Here is a 24,954-nt window from a genome sequence, read left to right on the forward strand (position 1 = left end):
TACACAATACATTGTGTTACTCTACACTTCCTCCCCCTTAAGAAATCAAACTATTTTGTGCAATCTCCACTTTTATGTCATTTCTTTGCGAGCCACGCATACAGTTGCAGAGCTCCTTATCAAACACATCTCCAGGGGGAGAGAAAGTGAGAAGAAGGGAATAAGTGGTGAGCAAAACAGGAAATCGGAGAGAGAAGGAGCTGGAGAGAGACTAGAGGAAACAGGCAAGGGCTAGGTATGCCTGTGAAGGTGTGTATTAACTATTAAAACCCCCATCACGAGGTGAGACTGGATGCCAATGGAGCTGCTGAAGGAATGGCTGGGCCATCCGGTGGAGCTCTACAACCTTGTGAAGTTCAAAATGGGAGGCTATAAGGCAGTGATGCCCAAAGTGGACCAGGTGAGTGATGCATCTCCTTGAAATGGAGGGGGGGGGGGGCAGCTGCTAAATGAAGGGCCAGATTTTCCTCCCAACAACAACAACAAGCCTTTTTGGGCATACAGATTTTCCTCCCACTTCTTTTCTCCCCTTCTGTTCTTACCAGTGTTATCACTGGTAAAACTGGCAAGGATGAAAAAGAAGAGAGGTGATTTCAAAGGCAAGAGAGGGTTCCCAAGTTTGGGTTTGCATATCTAAGGCACGTAATACCTTTGTATTAATGGAAACTTAAGCCACACAACAAGTTATGGAAGCTCCGAAGTGTTCTAGAACTTATTAAAATCAGGTCGGAAGCTGATGAATCCAACTGGGGAGAAGAGGGAGAACCTAATTGGGAAGTTTGCCTTTGGATTTTGCTCCAGCCCAACACTGCTAACCAATTCTTAAAGTAATTCTATTATGCTTGTTATGTTCTTATTCTAATTTCTTGCCGAGTTAATTGCAGTGTGTTTCCTGCACACCTGGGAGTAGGTACTAGAGCTTTCAGTTCACAATAAAAAATTTTTTGGCAGGATGAAGACCCCTTTAAAAAAATTCCATAATAAGGTATATTGGTTCCTCCATGGAACACAATGTCATATGGATAGGGGCTGTTCTATTATCTTTCCCAATTGTCTTTATCTTTATCACAATCAGTGAAATAAATTAATAACAGGCCCAAGATCACAGTTACCTTCATGGCTGAATTAGCCCCTGAGGCTTTTACATAATGTGTGTGAAACAACTACTGTCTACCACCAAAGGTCAGAAACATGCTGAAATTAAAGAACTTGCAACCAAAAAAAGCAAGAAAAACAGCATTTGGTGAATAATTAATTAAATACTTTATTAAATCATTTCCATTCTATCTTCCCATACAGTGGCATCTCAAGGCAGTGTACCCACAGGTGAGATCCAGCAGGTTCTCACAGGTTCCCGAGAGTAGGTTACTAATTATTTGTGTGTGCCAAGAGGGGGTTACTAATTGGTGATTTTGCCACGTGATTTTTGCCTTAGTTACGCCCCTCCTCTCAGCAGTAGCGCGCAGAACTTGAAGCAGTCTAGCAGGAGGTGCATCAGCGTGCGTGGCAGCCTGTGCCTGCGTGCATTTGTTTCCTGCCCAAGGACCGGCGCAGCAGCTGCGTCCTTGCTACAGCCCCGCCCAGGAATGTCCTCACTGAGTGCCCAGCCACGCCCCCGCCGTGCCCCGCCCCGCCCCATTGGTGCTAATAATACTGAATGCCCTTCTGCCTAGTTGTGCCACTGGGCTAAGCTGCTCGGGTAACAATAAGTGATTTCAGCTCAGCAACTTAATGAGGCGCAGGAAGCCGACATTCTTGAAAGCAAAAAGGATTTTATTTGCAGGTGATGGTCACAGTTCGGTCAGATTAAAACATGATTTTAACAATTATACCATTCAATTCTAATACAATAGAATTATAGTAAAATACCAGTAAATATGAATCTCTCATTATCATTTCTGTGTTCATTTAACATACATATAAAAACTTTTTCCAGTTACCCAATCACATTCATTTATATTCTAACCTCTGATTTCTTTTATGATTCTGTTTATTCATGTAGCTATCCCCTATAGCTGGTTCTAACAAAAACAAAGTTATAAATGTATATGTGTTCTGTCACGTATTAACCTTTAGTGACAAGATCTTAAAGATATTTATTTTTGCTTGCCTGCATAATCACTGACAAGCTTCTAACATGCAGTTTGACCATCTGCTAACATCCAGTCCTGCTTGTCTCTATACAGAAACCCTATTTTGATTCTTAGAAATCTTTGGTTCATACAAACTTAATATTCCTTGATCAAATACAATTTTTAGACATTCTGGTCCATTCCCACAATAGTTTGGACTTTATTACTGGACACTGTTAGTGGTGGTAACTGTTCTGAGTGCCTTTTCTTAAAACAGCACTGAAGATTTTGTACAGTTGAGTTGTGCTGTATATATATACTCACTATATATTCACTATTATTTATCCTTAAATGACGAAAGTTGTGTTAAGATTAAAAGTTTGTTAATTTGTTCAAGCAATTTCATATTTGCTTGTTAAGCCACAGGGTGCTGCCATATATTATTTCCTAAGTCTCCAATGGAGATTGATGTGGCCAAGGATAAGTAGGTTACAGAAGGAAAAAAATGGCGCCCGAACAGGGACAGCACCATTCTGTGGCATATTGATATTGCAAGTTAGCAACTTAGTGAAATTGGTTTAAAATTTTGTATATTTTGTAATAGCAATGGATCAGTTTGATCCAGAACACTCAATTTGGGCCTGTAGAAAAATAAGTCATTCCCTCAATTAAGCTGTAGGCCTTCCTTCTCCTGCTGCAGGCCAGATCAATTGAGGAGGGTGGGGCTCGTGCAGCTGGTAATAAGTAAGCATGCTTACCAACTGCACATGCTCAGTGAGCTTTTATCCCCTGGGCCCTAAGATCCAACAAAACCAAAACATACAAAAATGGCATGGGTTACACAAAAACTTTCTGTTGATCATCACGCCAACTGATGGCAACTTCCTTGTCTGCAGCTCAAACACTGATTCACTGTTGAATATTCTCTTTACCTTTCCCTTTTTATTGCTGAAAGCACTTTTTCTGTGTTTATGCTCTTCCAAGTTTCGTCCATGTCTTTAAAAAATACTAGGCAGGGGTTTTTTTAAAGTTGAAAAACTGCTTTGAGAAGAGGGGAGGGCAAAACTGAATTTATGATGTCGCAGACACTAACTTGCAGACCCATCCCTAACTAACTAGCTTCAACTGCCAGTTGGCAGAACCAATTCCTCTTGAGTTCAGTGCTGAGAACATTTTGTACATCTGTGTGCCAAAAAATGAGTGTATTTCACTTCCGCCCTACCACTTATATGGTGTATGCCCTTATCTAACCTAAACGTTCTCTGGCATAAATCCAGGACTGCATTCAATGTAGTTACCCATTACAAACTTTTAGAACAACAACAGATGGTGAAATAGGTTTGGTACCTGGGTACAAATGTACTTAAGATCTGCATGGTTAGTGTATTAGTCAAGGCTTTAGTCTTGTATGCACGATGTTCTACGAAAGATCTGAGCCTGTTACCTGACTGGCCTCGCAGTTTTAAATATGTACAGTTGGAAGTAAGTCCCAGTGAATTCAATAGGACTTACTGCCTTGTGTGTATAGAAGTGTATTCTTTGTGGTATGGGATTAATTTGACCTTGAAAAAGGTTTTCAAAGGCGCAAAGGAATTGTGGGTTAGTAGGTAAAAAAAGAACTGGATACTGGACCCATGATCCCTAGACTAAGGGTGAAGTTGGAAATGTGATTGCTTTGTAAAGTTGAATCCTCAGTATAGTACATGTTTTGTTCCCCAAGCAAAATATCTTAGGTGCCCTGTACTCGGTCAGAACTGGTTGGGAGACTCACAAGCAAGGTGTAACAGTTTAAAAAAGAGAGAGGTTTTATTGCATAGAAGAATTGAGACCCTAACTCCTCCCAGGGTCTGACTAAAATAAAGTACTTGCTTGACTGGAACAACTTGAAGCTTGAGACTTTGATTCTTTCTTGACTTCTTCCAAGAAAGTCCACTTTGTTTGTGCTTTCTCTTTGTTCCTTCAGTAGCCTCTATCTGGACTCTACTTTCTGTAACACCATAAACTTAATGCTCTTTATACACCTTAGACGCAAGAGATATTGCAGCCTTCCAACTCCGCCGGCACCTTGGACTAAATTAACTAAACTGGGGCATTACTGGGTAATGAAAGGAAGACTGTCTCTAGGGGGATTTCTTAAAGGGACAGGGTCTAAATAAAATTCCCTCCCTTAGAACACTATACAAAAGGAACTAAACCCATTGTAACTATAGGGACAACTGAGACTTACTAAGAAAACAGTAAGAGCTTCTCTGGGGGCATGACAGTACACAATCTTGTACTGTATTCTTGTTCTCCTGATCAACTGGAGAGACAGAAACAGCCAGTGGATTTATTTTGTTTAAAGAGCAGATGGTTGGGTAGATGTCATTTTCCCTTTGTAATGGCATCTGAAACTAGTCACAGTCCCAAAATGTTCATTTCAGAACTAAGCAAGGACGTGCAGAAAACCCATCCATTTCCCTTTGGTCAGGGGGTGAAAAAGAGAAGTAACATCAATTGCAATTTCCCCCCTGTCATGAACCAGAATGCTAGTGTGGGACGGGTCAGTGTCACAGAATAAAATTTGGATTCAAATCCCCAGTCAGCCATGAAATACATTGGTCTTATCTCACTGGAATGTTTGTGGGGAAAACACTTTGAAAGTTGCCCTGAGTTCCTGAAAAAAGAGATAATATTAAGTCACACTTTTGATCCATTTGGCTTAGTATGGTCTTCTCACTAACCCAAGAGCTGGGGCTCACCCTCGATGTTGCACCCCTCCCAACTGTGCCCTATTGGGTGCAGCTGGCCCACAGGGCTAACCTGACTGGCCCTGCCCCCAAACCCCACATGGAGTTTGGGGCGGCCCATTTGGGTGGAGTGAGTGGAGGGTTGGAAAATGTGGCTTGGGGTGTGGAGGTGCTGGTACTGTTTAATAATAAAGAAATCAACTGAATACCAAGTCTTGTTATTGAACAGTCCAGAGGCACAGCAGTTAGGATCCCTCACTTTCACAGCATAGCTAGTAAACAGGATCAAATGTGAAGTACACCCCAAGCCACTATTTAGGGACTTCCTCCTGTTCTAGGCAGTTGGCAACCCCCAACTTCTTATGATCACTGAATTAGCAGGGCGTACTTGACAATAAACATGAGTGCGTGAACTCCTCGAAATTAGGGAAACTTAACTTGCATGCAAACAGGTAAACACTTCCTTTCCTGCATGAGCGATGGAAAGCAGCTTTACATTCTGGGTTATTTTAAAGGAAGCTGTTCCCAGGAAAGCATGCACAAGGATAGAGGCTCAGGTCCTAGTGCCTATGGATGGGAAACTTTAACACTCTGTATGATTATCAGAGTCATAGCAAGGGGGAACTGCGCCTGGGGCATGTGTGTGCCCTGTGCCCCTGCCATGCCCCCGCTGCCCCCACGCCCTGGAACGCTGCCCCCACGGCCACACACTGGTGCATGTTCGGTGCAAGATGCCCCCTGTCCCCTGGGCACTATGCTACTGATGTTTATTACCCTAAAGCAGTGATAGCGAACCTTTTCGAGATCGAGTGCCCAAATTGCAACCCAAAACCCACTTATTTATCGCAAAGTGCCAATGCAGCAATTTAACCTGAATAACCCCCTAGAGCAGGGGCCAGCCTGCTGTAGCCTCCAGGAAGTCCCACATGCGCTGCTCTGTGCCTCTCTAGCATCTCTGCTGCCTCTGCTGCCCCCTCCCCCCCGGGCAGCAGCCACCTGGAGCTGCTCCCCAGCACCAGGCCCACCAGCACCAGGCACCAGGCCCGCCAGCCAAGTCCTCCCTGCTCACTGAGGTGCACGCACATCAAGTCCAGTGGCCTAGGCCAGCCTAGATGTGTGGGGGGGGGGGCAATTTCCCCCCAAATGACAAACTCTGTGCGCATGTGCCCACAGAGAGGGCTCTGAGTGCCACCTCTGGCACTCGTGCCATAGGTTCGCCACCACTGCCCTAAAGCCTTGGGTCGCATAGGGTTAAATTGCTGTGCTTAGGGTGTTTTCTCCCCCCTTTCATTTGCTACCTAGAAGGTGTGCCTAATAGGGCACAGGGAAGGAACAGTGAGTGTATGTGCTTCTTTGCTTGGGTGGCTTGGAGGGGTGTCTGCCAAGGATCATCCTCCCTCACTTCCTTGGTATCTTGTGGGGAATCATGGCAACGGAAGGGCCAACCTGGCACTCTTGAACTTTCTCCTCCGTGCAGTGGCAGCCCTGATGCTAAAAGCTACAGATGCTGCAGTGACTTTGGTTCTTCATGCATGTCCTTGGCCAAAGGGAGGCTGTGCTTGAAGGGGCAGGGTGTAACCTCTTTCAGCTGACCTCCCCACCCCCGCACTCCCATTTCACTTCCTGGCCACTCAATCCTAGGCCTATTATGCACGGAACATTTACCTTGGGGCTCCTTTCTGCACAGTGGGCTGACAGAGGACTCTCCTCATGTTTTTCTGTTTACATGTGAGGAGGCACTCTCATGGGTATGGAGTTTATCTGCAGAGAGCTCTCCAAAGATGGTTCTCTTAACTCCGCCCATCAACTTATTCTTGAATTCATAGATGTTGAAGGCACAGGTCTCATTACATTTGGTAGTCAATATTGCTGTCTTAGTTCCTAAACTGCTCTTTTATTGATACTCCTGTTCCAAAAATAATCCTTCCCCCAAATGAAAGACCAAAGCAATTCCCTAAATCACAAACTACTAAAGAAGGGGACCATGTCTTTGAGCCAATACTCTCTCCCCCTCCCCACTCCCTGCTGTTGCTGCTGGAGGATTGAGATGTTTGTTATTTCCAAGCGCTCTCTCTTATTATGTCGTGATACTGATATATCAATGCAGAGGGTGAGTAAGCTTTTCTTTCACTTGAAGCAGCCAGCAACATGACGGGGGGCAAGTGGGAAGGCATAGATAGCAGTGGGAAGCACTGGGAAGGCTGGCTGTGAACAGAGGGAAGATATCTGGGGCAAAGCTGTGCTCACTGGCAAATCTGTCTGCTCTGGCAATGAAGCAAAATTAAAATTGGGCTAGAAGTAGTCTCACTTGCTGTAGAGAAAACAAAAAGTGAATGTGGGGCTTGAAGAAATATATCTGTACAAGAAATCTTGGTGTGATGAACATTCACCCCCACCATGCAGCAAACATGTTGTGCATGATGGACCATAGTCTCTGTCCTTTCTCTTCCTGTAGAACTCACTCAGTGACGGCCTCCGCACTTGCTTCAAGCACCTCAATCAGACCAGCCGGAGTTTCGCCGCCGTCATCCAAAGCCTTGATGGAGAGTTGCGGTGAGTTGAGGGGGAAGTTGAATGAGAGCAACAAAACTCTTTATAGCTGTGCTTTTCCAAAGTTTAATGTGAAAAGGAAAGAGTCAACAAAGCAGCAGGTGGGGTTAAATTACTTGCGTTGCTCTGACTAGAAGGGTACTTCAAATTGTTTAGAAAGAAAGTTACTCTTTCCCAGTCTCTCCATCAGAGATTTTTTTTAAAAAAAGTTGCATTTTTAAAGGGTTGTATTTTTTGTTCTCTCTCTTTCCTGAACTTTATTCTTACCTTATGAGGCAATGAAATTTTTAGCACTATCTTTTAAATCATTCATAGGTTTGTTCATCTTTATCATCATAGAAATTCAACATTTCTCTGTATGTAGGCCATTTTTTCTTGCATATTCCCTTCTTATCTAGCAAAAGCTTCAGTTGGAGACAACCACAGAAGAGTTACACCTGATACAAATCTTTTACATTTCAACCATATCTATAGAAGATTCTTTCTAACATAGTGATTGGAAAAACCTTGGGTAGTTTCCCCTTGTCAAACCACAGATATGCATTCCAACCAAATGTCCTGCCTGTCATGTCCTTCCAGATCCAAGATTCTACTATTTTTTAAAGTCACCCACTCCATTATCCACATTAGATGAGCAGTTTCAAAACAGAATTTTAAATTTGGTAACAAGTGGTGATTTCCCCCATGGGATCTGTGTCCTATGGATGTTGCAGTGGTCCGGAACTACTAAATTGTGTAAAAAAATGAAGAAGAAAAGAGTTTGGATTTATACTTCATCTTTCTCGCCTGTAAGGAGTATCAAGACAGCTTGCAAACTTCTTTTTGCATTTTCTCCTCACAATAGATACCATTTGTGGCAGCTGGGGCTAAGAAAGTTCTGAAGAACTAGCCCAAGATTACCCAGCAGGTTTCATGTGTAGGAGAAGGGAAGCAAATCCAGTTCACCAGATAAGAGTCTCTTGCAGAGACGTAGCTGGGCCAGAGTGCACCCAGTGCGCACTCTGGCTTTTTTTCCCACCTCAAGAAAGTGCCCCTCTCCCTGCATTTCCACACCTCTACTTTTAGCAAACTGAGCAGGCTAGAAAACACGCCTGCCTGTGTTCCCTTCCAGGCTGCAAAGGACCTGGTGGGAACTACATTTCCCATGATGCAAAGAATTCATTCAGCTTCTCTGCAATCTCCCTGTCATCTTTTGTTCCTTTGTCATCTAATGGGCCTACTGCTTCCCTAGCTGGCTTCCTACTTTTGATATACTTGAAGAACTGTTTGTTGCTGGTCTTGATGTTTGCAGCCATGCGTTCCTCATAATCCTTTTTTGCCTCCCTTACAGCTAACTTGCTTCTCTTTTGCCACCATTTCGGTTCCCTCTCATATTCTTCATCAGTAAAACTGGATTTCCATTTTCTAAAAGACATTTTCTTTTTTCTGATAATTTCCTCAACCTCTCTTGTTAACCATGGTGGCTTTCTTTTGGACTGCGTGCTGCCTTTCCTAACCTGCGGAACACATTCCAGCTGAGCTTTTATGACTGTGTTTTTAAATAACCTCCAAGCATCTTGGACAGTTTTGACTCTCTTGATTTTCCCTTTCAGCTTCCAGCGCACTATCCCCCTCATCTTTGAGAAATTTCCCTTTCTGAAGGCAAATGTAACTACATTTGTAGTTGTCACTTGTTTGCATGCAGAGATACTGAATCTGACAGTACTCTCACAATACTCTCACAATACTAGAACCAGGGGGCATACATTGAAAATGCTGGGGGGAAGAATTAGGACTAATAAAAGGAAACACTTCTTCATGCAACATGTGATTGGTGTTTGGAATATGCTGCCACAGTAGGTGGTGATGGCCACTAATCTGAATAGCTTTAAAAGGGGCTTGGACAGATTTATGGAGGAGAAGTCGATCTATGGCTACCAATCTTGATCCTCTTTGATCTGAGATTGCAAATGCCTTAGCAGACCAGGTGCTCGGGAGCAGCAGCAGCAGAAGGCCATTGCTTTCACATCCTGCATGTGAGCTCTTAAAGGCATCTGGTGGGTCACTGTGAGTAATAGCAAATGAAAGGCAAGTAAGGGAATCCAAAAATAATAAACACAAGTCAGGGAGCCTCTCCCCCAAACAAAAACTTGCCAAAAAACTCAAGGAAGTGAAGTAAATACTATTTATAGTGATCAATACTAAATATATATACACATACATGCTAATATAAAAAAACTCACAGTACTTATCATGTAATCAGTACTTATCATGCTCAGTCCATTCATAAGTGGGAAAATTTTTCTGAATGACGTGCGCAAACGGGAGTAGCTGAATGGAAGCTGGTGCGAAGAGTCGCTGGTTTTGACGAAAGGAAAGGAGTAGGCAAGCTTCTTCACAGTAAATTTTCTTAGATGGTCACAGCCATGGCTAAGCTGGAGTGAATTAGATCCGGCGGTACAAACTGCACCGGCCTCAGCAAACTCCTCAACTGGAAATCTTCTGCGCGATCCGGGCCGCGACTTCTAGTATGTGTATTCAACGAAGCAGTATCAATTGAGTTAACCAGAGCAAAGGTTCCGCAAACAATGGAGTTAACTTAACTCCCACAGACAACCCGAATTTCAGTCTGCGCTGTGAAGACTGAGAGTCAGTGGGAAGCAGAGAAAGCCAAGAGGCAGTTGTGTAGTGTCTTGCTCTGTCCTCTAAGCATCTAAAAACTTTCTCTTTGTGAGAGGACAAATCAGGCAACAGGGGCAATATCCCCACTGCCGATTAATCCCGAGATACTCATCCGAAATATCCAGATTTCATGCCAAACTCCCCACAGCTGAACCACCGAACACAGATTCATCCTGATTCTGGTGCTCCCCCCAATCACATGTTTTCCCTGAACCTGCTTGAATATGTACCTTTAAAAAACACACATCTCCAATCCAGATTGGTGGAGTGGTTCAGGAGTCTAATGTGGTTTCAAATTTCCCACCGTAGAGAGTGATGCAAATGCTTTCCAGCCAATCAGAGCGTGGCAGACTGTACGCAATGCATGCACAGCCTTTTTTTCACTTTCTTTTTTTTTTTGAAATGTGTGCGCAAGGAAACAAGAATCAAACCGCTTTAACGTGGGCATGGGAGAACAGGAACCTTGTGAGAATGCGTTCAACGTGCCAATGTGCCAACATGGCCAATAGTTTTAATAGTTTAATAGGAAATAGTTTTAAAATTGGGAAACAACACGGTAATGAGACTCCGCAGTACAGATCTCGCGACAGCGCAATAGTCAATCAGAAGAAAGATGCATGGGCGGGGATCAGAGGAGGGATCCAGCAGGTTCTCACAGGTTCCCGAGAGTAGGTTACTAATTATTTGTGTGTGCCGAGACGAGGTTACTAATTGGTGATTTTGTCATGTGATTTTTGCCTTAGTTATGCCCCTCCGCTCAGCAGCAGCGCACAGAACTTGAAGCAGTCTAGCAGGAGGTGCACCGGCATGCATGGCAGCCAGTGCCTGCATGCATTCGTTTCTCGCCCAAGGACCGGCGCAGCAGCTGCATCCTTGCTACAGCCCTGCCCAGGAATGCCCCGCCCCCAGAATGCCCAGCCATGCCCTCATCGTGCCCCACCCAGCCCCATTGGCGCTATGCCACAGTTTGAATCCCACCACCATGGGAACCTGTTACTAAAATTTTTGGATCCCACCACTGGCGGGGATACTGTGCGTACATGCTTACATCCTAACATGAGCACAGTTTTTCACACAAAAAAAAAGTCCCACCACAAAATGGCACGACAGCCAATCAGGATAGATCCACAGAGCCGATCTCGTGATTGTGGGGATTGTAACATTTTTAAAATCCAAGATAGACATAGATACCTTCGCTGGAAACATTCTGAAGTGGGGAGGTTGAAACCTCAATGAAAAGGTGCAGTTTATTTTGAAACTTGGTTTTATCTAGATTTAATTTTCAGTTGGGATAAGGCCAGGGTGGTCTGTTCTGAGTTGCTAATTTAGTGTTGGTACCCTAAAAATCAAACAGGTCGCTGTTTCAACTCTGGGGAAATACACTGAATGAAAATAAGGAAGGAAGGCTCATAGGTCAATGGTATATATTGGGAAAGGAGTGGATTTATTCTGAAGGGCATCAGAAAAGAGAAATCCTATGCGTCTAGAGTTCAGCCTTGCTAGGTCCAGCTTTATACATATTTGAGGACAGATTGCTCTTAGATGGTGTGAAGCAAATCTGCTAAAGTACCTTTTACCTCAGGGTAAATAGAGAACTCTCTTCAGAGAGGAAAAGAGAAAGATCTGTGAAACAATATCTGTTACGACTTTAAAACAACTGTTATTTTTGAAGTATTGAGAAAGTAAAACATTTACTGGAAATACCTGAACTAATAATAACTTGAAATCACTAACAAAAGCCTGAACAACTGAGCTATCTAGAAACACTACCAAAGCTTTCAGCGCCATCTTATCTTCTATATGATACCTGATAAACTTGTTTAGTCTAAGGTGACCAGATGGTCACCTTTGTGAACCAGGACAGGCAGGTAGGCGGGCGGTTGCACAGCCGCAGGAGCACACTGCCTTTTGGGGTGCTCCCGTTACCCGCCCTGTGACAGGGCGGGAAACAGGAGTGCCCCAGAAGGCCAGTAAGCATTGACGGTCGGGGCACTGCCATTTCCTCGCTCTGTCACAGGGCGTCAGAAGCTTCCCAGAAGGGCGCATTCCTGCGGCTGTGTGTGCTGGAAAGGCTGTTGCACTGACTCTGCTCATACCAGAAGGTCAATGCGGCAGCCTTTCAAAAATCTGGACCCTTGGAAAAAACCCGCGGGACGCGGGACAAATTGTTTTAAGGCGGGACTGTCCCGCCAAAAGTGGGACGTCTGGTCAGCCTAGTTTAGTCTGTGTTATTTTTACTTTGCAAAACATCTTTAGTATCAGGGTGTTGTTTGGTTTCCGGGTGTATGGTCGTGCTCTAGAAGCAGGTGAAACGTCAGGAGAAAATGCTACTTGAACATGGCCATACAGCCTGGAAACCACACAACACCCCAGTGATTCCAGCCATGAAAGCCTTTCACAATACATCTTTAGTATTTTTGTAAATAAATTTATTCCAGTTCATCTTTTTATCAATTAAAAAGCCACATGCATTTTAGTGAAGATATATATAGGGCTTCTCAGAGCCTGAAAGGACAGGTGGTTAAAGTTTTGGAGGGAAAAATCTCAGGGCACTGGAGGGCAGAGGGTATGTCACACCTTCCATGTTTTTTGTGTTATCAGATCTAAATACCTACAGGAAGAGAAATGAAATGTGAAACAATGGGGCCCAAACCTTGGTCTGATTTCATGACCTTAGAAACTGGGGAGACCTGAGTTAATTTCAATTTTTCCATAAAGCTGACTGGATGTCCTTGGACCTTTTACTCTTTCAGTGTAGCCTACCTTACAGTTTTCCTATTAAGGCAGAATGAAAGCGGGGAGGAACTGTGTGCCGTTCTGAGCTGTTTTGAGCTCTTTGGAGGAAGATCAGGATAAAATAGTAGGTAGTAGATAAATACATCTGAGCAAGGCCTCATGTGATTCTCTCAGGATCTTACACAGGAGGATAACTTTTTTGAGGCATCCTGGACACTGCCATTTAGGCCTTGAAAAATTAATGTCAACATAAACTATTGTCCTTGTGGCCCTGTCAGTATGCTAATGACAAGAAAATTCAGAAGGTTTGGTTGGGAAATGTGGCAGTCTTCAAAAGGCAGGCCCAAATGTTCTTCCCAGATAGTCATGCAAATAATAAAACTCCCTCTTTCACTCCTCATAGCAATGTGGTGTGCATCTTCTACTTGGTTATCCGAGCTCTGGACACGGTTGAGGACGACATGACCATCAGCCTAGAAACCAAAATCTCCATGTTACAGAATTTCCACTCCTTCCTGTACCAGCCAGACTGGAAATTCACTGAGAGTAAGGACAGGTACAGGCAGGTACTGGAGGACTTCCCAATGGTGAGCAGTTTATCTGTCCAGGTCACTCATTGGATTCTTTACTGCAGCAGATTGGTGATGTGAATTCCAAAAACATAATCAACATTCATTCTGTATCCAAACCATGAGTTTATTGCTCATTATGTTCCATAGAAGATTCTTTCTGGCACAGAAGTTAGTCAATGATTAGAAAAATAAGATTAGTATTGCTGGCAGGAACTTCTTGATGAAGTGACATCAGCATGTCCTTTGTTTCGAGGAAGCATGTAGACCAAGGCTGGAGATGGGAACTAGCTTTTCCAAGCTAGAGTATTGACTCTTCCTTAATCCCTTTAGGGCACCCCACTTTGGCACTGCACTGCTAGGCCGCCCTGCAAGATTGGTGGGCTGGGTAGGAGCACATGCTTCTAAATCAGAGGCGCCCGCTCCCCCCCATGGTTTGCCTAGTAACAAGAGGTTAAGGACAAGTCATTCTGAAGCAGACCAGAAGCAAGCCGCTTCCTGGTTTCTTTTCAAGGCTTTGCAGGCAGGACAATCAACACCATCAGAACTGTAAGCTTACAGTCTTGACTTTTCCCCCCTATGGGCCCACTGGAAGCAACGAAGCTTCGTGAAGTGGTAGCGCTACCATGTCGTCCACTAACATTTCCCACCCAGCCCAGTGAATGGATGCTGTCTCCATGGGATATGTTTGGACTCTGCCACAGCTTTTATCAGGTCAGCAAACTCTGACAGGTGGTTATCAAATTTGCCTTTCAGGCCATTTCAAGCAGTGAATTCTGCAGGATGCAATGAGTTCACCGACCTCTCTTCCTTGGGACAGAAATGCCATGCAGCAGGCAGCCTAGCTGACATGGAGATTTTGCCACTTAAATGGCCCTGCCAATCAGCTTCCCATGATCCATGTGGCAGGGAAGACCCAGATTCGGCCTGCTCAGCCTTTCCCCCCAGAAAGTCTGGAAAAACATTTAGGAAGACCAAACACCTTGAAATTACAGAGCTTGGTATGGAGACAGAGAACCCTTTCTCCATTTGCTCTGAGAAGACTTCCTCTGAAAAAGAGGAGGGAGATTTGGTTGGGCAGATGAGGCGGAAACTTGGATAACTAGAAAACTGTGATAGACTTTTTGCATGAAATAGGGAAAAATGAATTGATACTTTGTGGATCTGAAGACCCCCCCCCCCTCCGAAAATAGATATAATAGATAAAAGTGTGAAGTTTCATTAGTAATAATAAAGAATTATTTTTACAGTTATAACTAGAGAGCAAGTCATAAAACTTTTAAGTGTGTTTATGCTTGGTGCAGATGAAATTGGGAGCCCTCTCTTGTACTTCTTGTGTTCTCTCACTCTTTTTGTTTGACTTCTGTATGTTTTCAAAGTCTTAATAAGTTCAAGTAAGCAGCAGTGACTTCTTGTGAACTTTGCTTCTGGGGGCAATGGTGGGGAGGGTTGAGAGAGTTCTGAGAGAACTCAGCCAGCAGGCTTCATGTGTAGGAACGGGGAAACAAAATAAGCCTTTGCGGGGCCCATAAAATTGAACCCCCAGAAGCAAAGTTCACTAAGCCCGGATGCTATTACCAGGAGGGCCTCCTGGATCCACCTTGAAAGTCTGATGCCTCTACCTTGAAAAATGTGTAGCCTGCTTACACACTCAGAAATTCCCCATTGGTTACAATGCAGCCAAGGCACTGCAGAGCAGAGAATCTGGGCAAATTTCATGGGGTTCCTGTCAGGGGAGACTGTCCTGATGATACCACCTGAATTTGGTGAAGTTTGGTTCAATGTTATGGACCCTCTAAGGGATAGCCCTCATCTCCTGTTAGCTCCCATTGAAAACAATGGGGATGGTGGCCCCCACAGTCTCCGGATGAGACCCTGAAATTTTGGTGCCACTAGCTTTAAAAATGCTCCCCCTGCAAGCCAAAATGTGAAAAAACGCCAAAAAATACAAAAAAAGCCCGAAAGCCTAGTCTTTATAATAAAAAGTTCAAGTAAGCAGCAGTGGGGCAAGAGAATAACCCTTCATGTATCATGATTGGTGTGGTTTTGGCAGTAGTTGAGGGAACTGTCACAATAGTTACCTACTAATGTACTGCTTGTCTCTTTCTTGCAATTTCTGCCTTAGATCTCCTCAGAGTTTCGGAACTTGCCAAAGGTCTATCAGGATTTCACTGTCGAAGTTTGCCGCAAAATGAGCCTTGGGATGGTTGAGTTTCTGGAAAAGAAAGTGGATTCCAAGCAGGATTGGAACAGGGTGAGTGAACTGGAGTGGATCAGGAGAGGCTGAGAATTCCCCTTGGGAAATTTGCAGGCTGGTTGGAGGGTGGAACTCTTGTAATGTGTGGCTTCAGTAAATACGCTGGTGATGCTCATAGAAGACTGGCTATGTAAGTAGCTGTTGAATTTTTAGCATGTAGTAAGTAAAATTTTAATTTTTTTAATGGCATGGACCCACAGCATGATAGGGCTATATTTACTTTGCCCTGTAAGATAAAAGGGTGCAGAGATATATCTTCGATAGATCAGTGGTAGGTTTTCCGATAAATTAGGGTCCATCTCCATCAGCTCCCCGTCAGCATGGGCCAATTGGCCATGCTGGCTGGGGCTGATGGGAATTGTAGTTCCTGAACACCCTGAGAGCCGCAGGTTCCCTACTCCCTGGGGTCTCCAGTGGCTCAGATGTTCAGGAATTTATCAGCTCTCCTGTCAGCATGGCCAATTGGCCATGCTGGCTGGGGCTGATGGGAATTGTAGTTCCTGAACATCTGGAGAGCCGCAGGTTCCCTACCCCTGGGGTAGACAGAGCATTTGCCCTGGGCACCAGCCTGCACCCACAGCATTGGGAGATGAGAGGCAGAGGCGCAGGTTATCTACCCAGGCAAGGGTACTTGAAGAGAGAGTGAGAATAGGGCCCAATGTATAATTTTCTTCCCTGCCCCAAACTCCAGGCTGGGCTTGCACTGGCTGGATTCAGCTTTAAGTTGTTGGCTTGTTCTGAAGTCTGCAGTTTAAGGCTGGAGCTGGCCAGGCTGAGCCAAGCTTTGAAGGGCAGGCTCAGGTTACATTATTGGCTCTGCCACTGAAGTCCATGTTGTCAGACCTTCGGGGTCTGGAAATGACAAAGACTGCTGGATCATTCTGAAGCTGTTTATTCCCGTGAAGCGTAAGGTACATAAGAAAAGAGAGATCTGAGCCTCAGCTCAGATCTGCCCCCTACATCTTTTGGTTCCCCTTCCACCCCACGCCAGATGCTCTCCCCACTTTACACTTCAAATCGAAACCAGTCCTGGGAACCGACCACACTTCCCTGCCGATAAGACCTTGTGTCCGGGGACCCCTGTGAAGAGAGGAAGCAGGGAGGCCCCGGGCATCTGCAAGTTGGTGCTGTAAAGTCAACCCTCCCACTCCTGCTGACAGGATCCATCCTGACACATGTGACTTCAGAGGCAGTGCTTCAATGCTGGGGTTGGTCTGACTGGGTTCAGCTTCAACCTGTGGAGTCAGAGCCTGCAATTTAAAGCTAGGCCAGGCATTGAACTTAGGGCTTGGCCTGGCTGGGTCCAACTTTATACTGCTGGCTGTGCCTCAGAAGTCCATGTGACTGAAGACAGGGCAAGCAGTATAAAGCTGGACCTAGCAAGGCTGAACTCTAGGCTCTACTTTCCGTAGATACAAGCCTGAAAGGGTGCAACTGACTTTTCATGTGCTGCAGTTTGATTGGCTCCATGGTCAGCCCTGTCATCTGCTGAATCTCCTGTTGCTCATAAGATCCATTTTCCAACCCCACATCTTTAGGAACACTATGGCAACTATGAGGTGGGGTTGGAGGAGGCTCTGAAGCAACTGCCTGCCCTTCTGGTTTGAAGAGTGCCTGCTCTGGTCACTCTTGTAGGTTCTTTACTCCCCAACTGCCCACAATCAGGTAAAAAGGGACTGAAAAGTGGATCTGATGGATTAATAGCGGGTAAGCTATGTGCTCCCAGAGGTTCTCTTGTTTGGAAACCTGCTAGACCAAGGCTGTACTTATATGTGAGGTACATAGAGATCTCCTTTCCTTGGACATTTGACTCGACAGGGGTAAGACAGATAAAAATGAACAAAGAAGTATTTAATAAGCGAAGTATTATGTGTGGATGACTTCAATATATAAAGTAAAACTGGCTCACAGGTAAATTAAACAGACCCTGCAGGGAGACTTGATTCTCCTTTTTCCAGTCAAGTTACCTCAGCAGATTCAAGGCTGCTCATTTTCCACACAGAACTCCTTTCCACAGAGCCTACACACACCCTTTAGGAATTATGAGCAGGGGTGTAACGAGGCAAACTGGAGCCCTGGGCAAAATCTGAGTTGGATGCCCCCCCCCCCCCGGCAGCAACCCCACCGCGACCAAAAATGTTTTTGCACCAGGACATTGGTGCCTGCAGGGGGTGCATTTTTAGACATATCGGCACCAAAATTTCAGAGTATCATCAGGAGACTGTCCTTATGCTACCCCCCAAGTTTGGTAAGGTTTGGCTCAAGGAGTTAAAAGTTATGGACTCCCAAAGGGGGTGCCCCATCCCCCATTGTTTCCAATGGGGCTACAGGGAGATGGGGCTACAGTTTTGAGGGGTCTTTGCTAAGGAGATGGGGGCTACCCTTTTGAGGGTCCATATCTTTGGACCCCTGAACCAAACTGCACCAAACTTGGGGGGGGGGTCCCATCAGGACAGTCTCCAAATGATACCCTGGAATTTTGGTGCCGATACGTTCAAAAATGCACCCCCTGCAGGAACATCCTAGAAATTTGCCCAAGAATCTCTGTTCTGCATTGAGTTTTCTGAATTGCTGTCAAAGAGGTTGCAGGCTGGGGGGCACATTTCTGAAGGCACAGTCTCAAAACTTTCATGGTCTCATCAGGAGACTGCCCTAATGATATCCCCCAGGTTTGGTGCAGTTTGGTTCAGGGGGGACAAAGTTATGAACCCTCAAAAGGGTAGCCCCCATCTCCTATTAGCTCCTATTGGAAACAATGGGGGATGGGGGCATCCCCTTTGGGAGTCCATAACTTTGGACTCCCTGAACGAAACATCACCAAACTTGGGGGGTAGCATAAGGACAGTCTCCTGATGACACACTGAAATTGTGGTGTCGCTAGCCTAAAAACTGCGCCCCCTGCAGGCCAAAAATGGAAAACCACTAAGAATACCCAAAAACGAACCCTGCATTTTGATGCCCCCCACAAGATGGTGCCCTGGGCAGCTGCCCACCTTGCCCAATGGGCATTACGCCCCTGATTATGAGTCTTTAACAGGAAACTTATTTGTCACACTGTGATGATCAAGTGAATTCATGCTGTAGTACTACTTGTTACTACATACACGTGTGAAAGTTGGACTATGAAGAAAGCTGACAAGAAGGTTGACTTCTTTGAACTGTGGCGTTGGAGGAAAGTTTTACAGATTCTGTGGACTACCAAAAAACTAATTAGTGTTTTTAGATCAAATGAAGCCTGAACTGTCTGTAGAAGCTAAAATGACTAAACTCAAGCTATTATACTTTGGCCATATTATGGGAAGACAAGTCACTTGAAAAGTTGATAATACTGGGAAAAGTTGAGGGCCACAGGAAAAGAGGAAGATTCAACATGAGATGGATTGACTCTAGAAAGGAAGCCACCATGCTCTTACAACCGTGGAGCTGCTTAGCATCTGAGTCTGTGCTTGCGTGAATCATTTAACATTCATGTGAACAGTCTTAGAAGGGCATTGGCAAAGAGCACATGGCTGTTTTAAATCACACTAAACATTTTGACTCCTGCAGTATTGCCATTATATTTTGGGGGTGGTGTGGATCAGCTTGTCGCGGCTGTTCTCTGTATCCAAGCTGGAAGATCCCATTGTTGGACAAGACATGGAGCTCGCCACCTCCGTGGGCCTCTTCCTGCAGAAAACCAACATCATTCGAGACTACCTGGAGGACCAATTGGAAGGCAGAGAATTTTGGCCCAGAGAGGTAAAAGAAGGGAGGGGAGAAGGGGTGTAAGCAGGCCACTTCGATAGGTGGTTATTGTGAAATGCTGCTCATTCTGTTGAGAAAAAACAGATTTTTGAGGGTAAAAAATTCAACAAGCTCCAGGTAGGATATCAGTCTTTCGAGTGTTTACAGCATGGGTTTTCAAAAGACAGGGGGAATGAAATGACTGGGAGAGTACTTCTTCCCCTCAGGAGACTATAAACCATTGAGGATGTGGACAGGCCACCTTTTCTTTGTAAGTCAATATTCTGACTGCAATGAGCATGCTCCCCCCCCTTTTTTTGGGCAGAGGTGAGACATTTTTAAATCTTAGGAGTCTCCTGACAAAATAGAAACCCCTACCGTGTATCCTAGAAAACTTTAAAATATAGAGGCAGTGTACAGCATATTATAATAGTCCAACTATGTGGTTACAAAAGCGTGAATCTCCATGGCCAGACCACCTGAGTCTCAAAAGAGAGACTTTTGTTATGCAAAGGTGTGGTTGAGTGCATTGTATTGCAGGTGGGGTTATCAGTCCATTTTTAAAATACTGATTTGGACTGATAACCCACCCACAATATAATGCACTCAATCACAGCTATGCATAGCAAGTTCCACCCAATCACTTAACGATTGGTTCCCCACCCTGGGACATGGACAGTATACCCCACTAAACTTTCCCTTCTCACTAGACACAGTTTGAAACAGACTTCTCTCTGTGATACACTGCTGAAGATGTCAGTCACAGATGCAGGCAAAACGTTAGGAACAAGATCTACCAGACCACGGCCACCCAGCCTGGAAAACCCACCACAACCAGTTGAATCCAACCGTAAAAGCCTTTGACAATACAATGTTGCTTTTGACTGTTTGACTTTTTGTGAATTATGTGTGGATTTTTCTGAGTTTGTTAGGGAGATGGTGAATAGATTGCGATGGGAAGGTTGGCTCAGAACTGTGGAAGATCCCTCAATAAACATGCTTCCCTTCTGTTGTTTTTAGGTTTGGAATAAGTATGTGAAGAAGTTGTCTGATTTGGCCAAGCCAGAGAATATTGAAGGGGCTGTTCAGTGCATGAACGAGCTCATCACTAACACGCTCCATCATGTTCCGGATGTCTTGATCTACTTATCCCGGCTGAAAAACCAGAGTGTGTTCAATTTCTGTGCAATTCCACAGGTAGGTTGGATGGTCTGGAAAAAGAGGGCTGTGATGTACTGCCCCCCAACACCATCCAGCTGCCATTGATCACATTGGAGGAAGGGGAGGCCATTGGGGCAACATTTTTATTGTATCAAGGATGTTTACTTCTCAGATCTCTTTGGAACAGAGTGTTTGCCAAGAAAAGGAGGTAATAAATATGTGCCTAAGTGCTGTCAAGTGGCAACTAACTTACGGTGACCTCAGCAAGTGCTTTTCAAGGCAAATGAGAAGCAGAGGGGTGTGTGTGTGTGTGTGTGTGTGTCTGTCTGTCTGTCTGTCTGTCTGTCTGTCTGTCTGTCATCGCCTTCCTCTGCAGAGCGTTCCTTGGTGGTCTTTCAAAGTACTGACCCTTCCCTTCCAAGATCAAACTGAACCATGCTGCTTTTCCTCCCATGGGATAAATACAACTTAATTTATTAAAAAAATAGCTTCTGGGTTCTGTCCATGGGCCATGCAGAAGCAAGATCAAGGACAAGAACCCAGAACAGGCTGTGTAGAGTAGGCTGTGGTCCATATCTGTTTTGAGGCCCTGGAGTGGGCAGCAGTTTAAAGAGTCCTGAGCAGTTTTTTAAAATGTCCACCGTTCCTCTTGTTTGCATCTTCTCTGTACCAGTCTGCTAGGCTGTGTGGACTATCAGTGTCACCTTGATCTGAGCTGCACAAGCCTAGAAACTGGGACCAGGTTTCAAATACTAAGGATTTTGCAAATGTGTGCACTGGTAGAACCTAAGCAGCTGGCTAGGTGGGGGCTTGAGCACCAAACCACTCTTGTTCCATTTCCACTATCAGCAAAAGCACAGTAAATGATGCACAGTAAGACACATAATTGACTCGCTTGTTTTCATAATGGAAAATTGATGTGGAATACTCTTTTTTCTTTGCATGCAAGGTTGGGTGTGTGTCAGCACAGAACAGATCCATCCCTGACTTGATTCTCCCGTTGTAGCCCAGGGCTGTGTTGATGCCTTTCCTCCCTCCACCACAGGTGATGGGCATTGCCACTTTGGCAGCCTGCTACAACAACAAGCAGGTTTTCCGGGGTGTGGTGAAGATCCGCAAGGGACAAGCCATCACCCTGATGATGGATGCCACCAACATGGATGCTGTGAAAGCCATCACGTACCAGTACATGGAAGAGGTAAGTTGAGCAGCAGAAGTACCATCTTTATTTAGGATTTCTTCCTGCCGATTCTACTGCAGAAGCCCTTAGGGCTGCTTAATGTGGTACTTAAAGATACAAAAATAGAAAATATCCGACAATCAAAACATACAGTGAAATAAAACACTAAAAGGAGCTACAAACAATTCTGTCAATAGAATCACTGCAAACGGCAGAATAAGAGGGTAACCAGCTGCTGGCTAAAAAGCCAGTAATTAAGAATAGTTGGATTTATATCGCCCCTTTCTCTTCTTTAGGAGACTCAAAGGTGCTGAAAAACTCCTTTCCCTTCCCCCCTCACAGCAAACACGCAGTGAGGTAGGTGGGGCTGAGAGAACTCAGAAGAACTGTGACTAGCCCAAGGTCACCCAGCTGGCGTGTGTTGGAGTGTGCAGGTTAATCTGAATTCCCCAGATAAGCTTCCACGGCTCAAGCGGCAGAGCGGGGAATCAAACCTGGTTCTCCAGATTAGAGTACACCTGCTCTTAACCACTACGCCACTGCTGCTCCTTAGCAGATTGCAGCATATCAAAAGCTGCAAAAAAAAAAAAGAACAAAAATGAACTCAGTGTGAATCTAAAATAGTGGTTCACAACCTGGGACACACATAACCGCCCCCCCCCGGGGTATGCACCAGAGTTCGAGGGCACGTGAAAAAAATTACATGTGTTTCCAAAATGGGGGGTACAATTTTAGGGAAATAGGTTTCCAAGGGGTACACGAGTGAAAAAAGGTTGGGAACAGCTGATCTAGAAAGTTAAGAGCCAGTTGAATGGCCTATCTGAGGCCAGGAATTTCAAAAACCTGACCTGTACAGACATTTTTTGTCCTGGTGAATGTCAGCTGAAGGGTGATTGGCTGGAGATGTTCTTCATTAACATTTAATGTTTGCAGGCAGAGGAAGGACCCAGTGAGCGATCCCAACAGCAGCCACTGACACTAGCAATCCCCATCAGCTCGTCCTTTTTTGTGGATGCAGGTTTCATAGCCAACTTAAATGTATTAACTACTCTGAACATATTAACAGGGGTGTGCATAAATGAATGAATAGTATTGGACTGAACTTTTAATAGAACACATTAGCCTCTTTATTTTACTGGTAGCCCTTACTCAATATTGTATACTAGCAGTCTGGTGCCATCTTTACAAATGTGGCCACAGGTATCTTAGTTGATCAGGGGACCTTTTTACCACGCATGAATTCTTCTCTTATTAGATCTACCAGAAGATCCCAAGCACCGATCCTTCTTCCGGCAGAACTCAACAGATCATTGCTTCCATCCGATCCCTGAGCGTGCCCAGTGGTTCCCTGCTCTCCCGGATGCATTACTCCCCCATCTATTTGTCGTGTGCCATGGTGTTAGCTGCCTTGAGCTGGCAGTATCTGAGCACAGTCTTGAAAACAACAGAGGAATACGTTCACACGGGCGAGAACTGAGTAGGGAGCTCTGTAGTTGCTTCCCTTTCTGAGAACTGTTCCCCCCACTCTTCTTTGTGTGTGCGTTTGTATGTGTGTGTGCGTTTGTATGTGTGTGTGTGTGTGTGTGTGTGTGTGTGTGTGTGTGTGTGTGTGTGTGTGTGTGTGTGTGTGTGTGTTGGGGGCCTGTTGGATTCGCAGGACTGCAGGGAACAGGACTCCAATTTCAGTTACAAGCCAGCTGGGCTTGGAAGCCATAACCTAGAAATACCTTCTGGATTTTGAAGCATCTAATCCATAGCTGTTTCCAAACGTGGACCCTTCTTTTGTTTTGGATGAACTGATTACAAACAAGTCTGTTCTGAGTCTTACTTTATATATTTTTCTCTTTATTGCAGCCTGTTTTGGTGTACGCTTTGGATATATGTTGCTTTTTTATTAGAGGCATCTTTGCTGCTTGTGAATATTGACAGTAAAAAAAGTGTGAGATAAAACAGCACTCTTCTTATTTAATGTGGTTATCTGTAAATTAATGCTGTAAGATAGCATATGGGCAATGTGATGAACTATAGAATACCAAAATACACTATGTCCATTGGCAAATAAAACTTATTACATACAAAAACCATGCACAGGGGGAATGTGCAAGTGCTCTATTATTATACAAAGGTGCAACAGAAACATATAACAAACTGCAAAGACTATAAACAGCCATCTGTTAATGGGCATCTTATTATTATAATGCTCACACCTTTCTTAGGAATTTAAATCCTATATGCATTACAGTCCATAAGAATTTGTAAATATGTAACAAAGTTCCAAATCAACATCAGAGTCTATGATTTTCTCAATGTATAGCAATATTCCTGTCCAAAACCCTATTTGCGATAAGATGGGGTTTTCATGTCTTCATCAGTGGTACTGGACATTCCTTTTTTCAGCTTGTTGGGAGACACTCAAAGAGACCTACACCATAAATATATAGCATATCATGATATCACTTGTTGTTATTATTTATTTATTTATTGAATTTTTACCCTGCCCATCCCTGAGGGGCTCAGGGCGGCTATACAACAAGATAAAACACAATTAAAACAACAATGGAAACCTTAAAACATTGTAAAAGTACTGCTACAATTTAACCACAACCAAGACAGCTAAAACAAGCAAGATGGCAGCGTAGCTCAAATATCCCCTGGGTGGCCAATAAAGATGGATCAGCCGCCCTGAGCCCTTTGGGGATAGGGCGGGGTATAAATTAAATTGAAATTGAAATATCAGCTCAGCTGGCCTCCCAGAAAAGCTTGGTACAATAGCTCCATCTTACAGGCCCCGTGGAAACTACTCAAGTCCCACAGAACCCTGATCTCATTTGGGAGCATATTTCACCAGGTAGGGGACAGAACAGATAAAGTCCTGGCACTATTCAAGGCAAGTCGAATATGTTTTCGGCCAGAGATTTCCAGAAGGTTCCCCTCTGAGAAGTGGAGAGACCTAATTGGGCGATATAGGGAAAGGCGGTCCCTAAAGTATGTGGGTCTAAGACTGCTCACAGCCTTAAAGGTCAACACCAGAACCTTTGACATGAACTGGAACTTGATAGGCAGCCAATGAAGATGGTATAGAACTGGTGTGATATGGTCCCTGCTAGGCACAGCAGCTAGAAACCTAGCGGCTGCATGCCAAACAAGTTTTAATTTCTGGATCAGGGTCAAGGGCAGGTCCGCGTAGAGGAAGTTACAATAATCTAATCAGGAGGTGACTGTTATGTGGATTACTGTGGCCAAGTCAGAGCGGGAGAGATATGGGGCTAGCTCAGGGGTAGGGAACCTGCGGCTCTCCAGATGTTCAGGAACTACA

The 24,954-nt window shown here is 44.6% G+C and overlaps 1 protein-coding gene across 2 annotated transcripts; it reads left to right on the forward strand.

The window, feature by feature from the left end:
- Positions 1–23,602, forward strand: LOC125444876 (squalene synthase-like). 2 transcript variants are annotated; one of them, XR_007246250.1, is made up of 9 exons: positions 2–400; positions 7,257–7,354; positions 13,152–13,335; positions 15,443–15,571; positions 19,121–19,312; positions 20,318–20,494; positions 21,504–21,656; positions 22,894–23,182; positions 23,253–23,602. XR_007246250.1 is itself a non-coding variant. In XM_048517628.1 (8 exons), the coding sequence occupies exons 1-8, from the start codon at positions 293–295 to the stop codon at positions 23,113–23,115; spliced, it is 1,263 nt and encodes a 420-aa protein (XP_048373585.1). In that variant the 5' UTR covers positions 1–292; the 3' UTR covers positions 23,116–23,239. The 2 variants fall into 2 exon arrangements, 1 of the variants encoding a protein (XP_048373585.1); XM_048517628.1 differs by lacking the exon at positions 23,253–23,602 and having other exon boundaries at positions 1–400; positions 22,894–23,239.
- Positions 23,603–24,954: the final 1,352 nt, after the last annotated feature.

The sequence above is a fragment of the Sphaerodactylus townsendi genome, linkage group LG01 (assembly GCF_021028975.2).
Source record: "Sphaerodactylus townsendi isolate TG3544 linkage group LG01, MPM_Stown_v2.3, whole genome shotgun sequence".
Classification (NCBI taxonomy): domain Eukaryota; kingdom Metazoa; phylum Chordata; class Lepidosauria; order Squamata; family Sphaerodactylidae; genus Sphaerodactylus; species Sphaerodactylus townsendi.

Coding starts and splice junctions, on each gene's coding strand:
- LOC125444876 (XM_048517628.1), top strand. CDS start 293: ATGCCAATGGAGCTGCTGAAGGAATGGCTGGGCCATCCGGTGGAGCTC. Junction 7,355..13,151: donor AGCCTTGATGGAGAGTTGCG/GTGAGTTGAGGG, acceptor CACTCCTCATAG/CAATGTGGTGTGCATCTTCT. Junction 19,313..20,317: donor GAGAATTTTGGCCCAGAGAG/GTAAAAGAAGGG, acceptor TGTTGTTTTTAG/GTTTGGAATAAGTATGTGAA.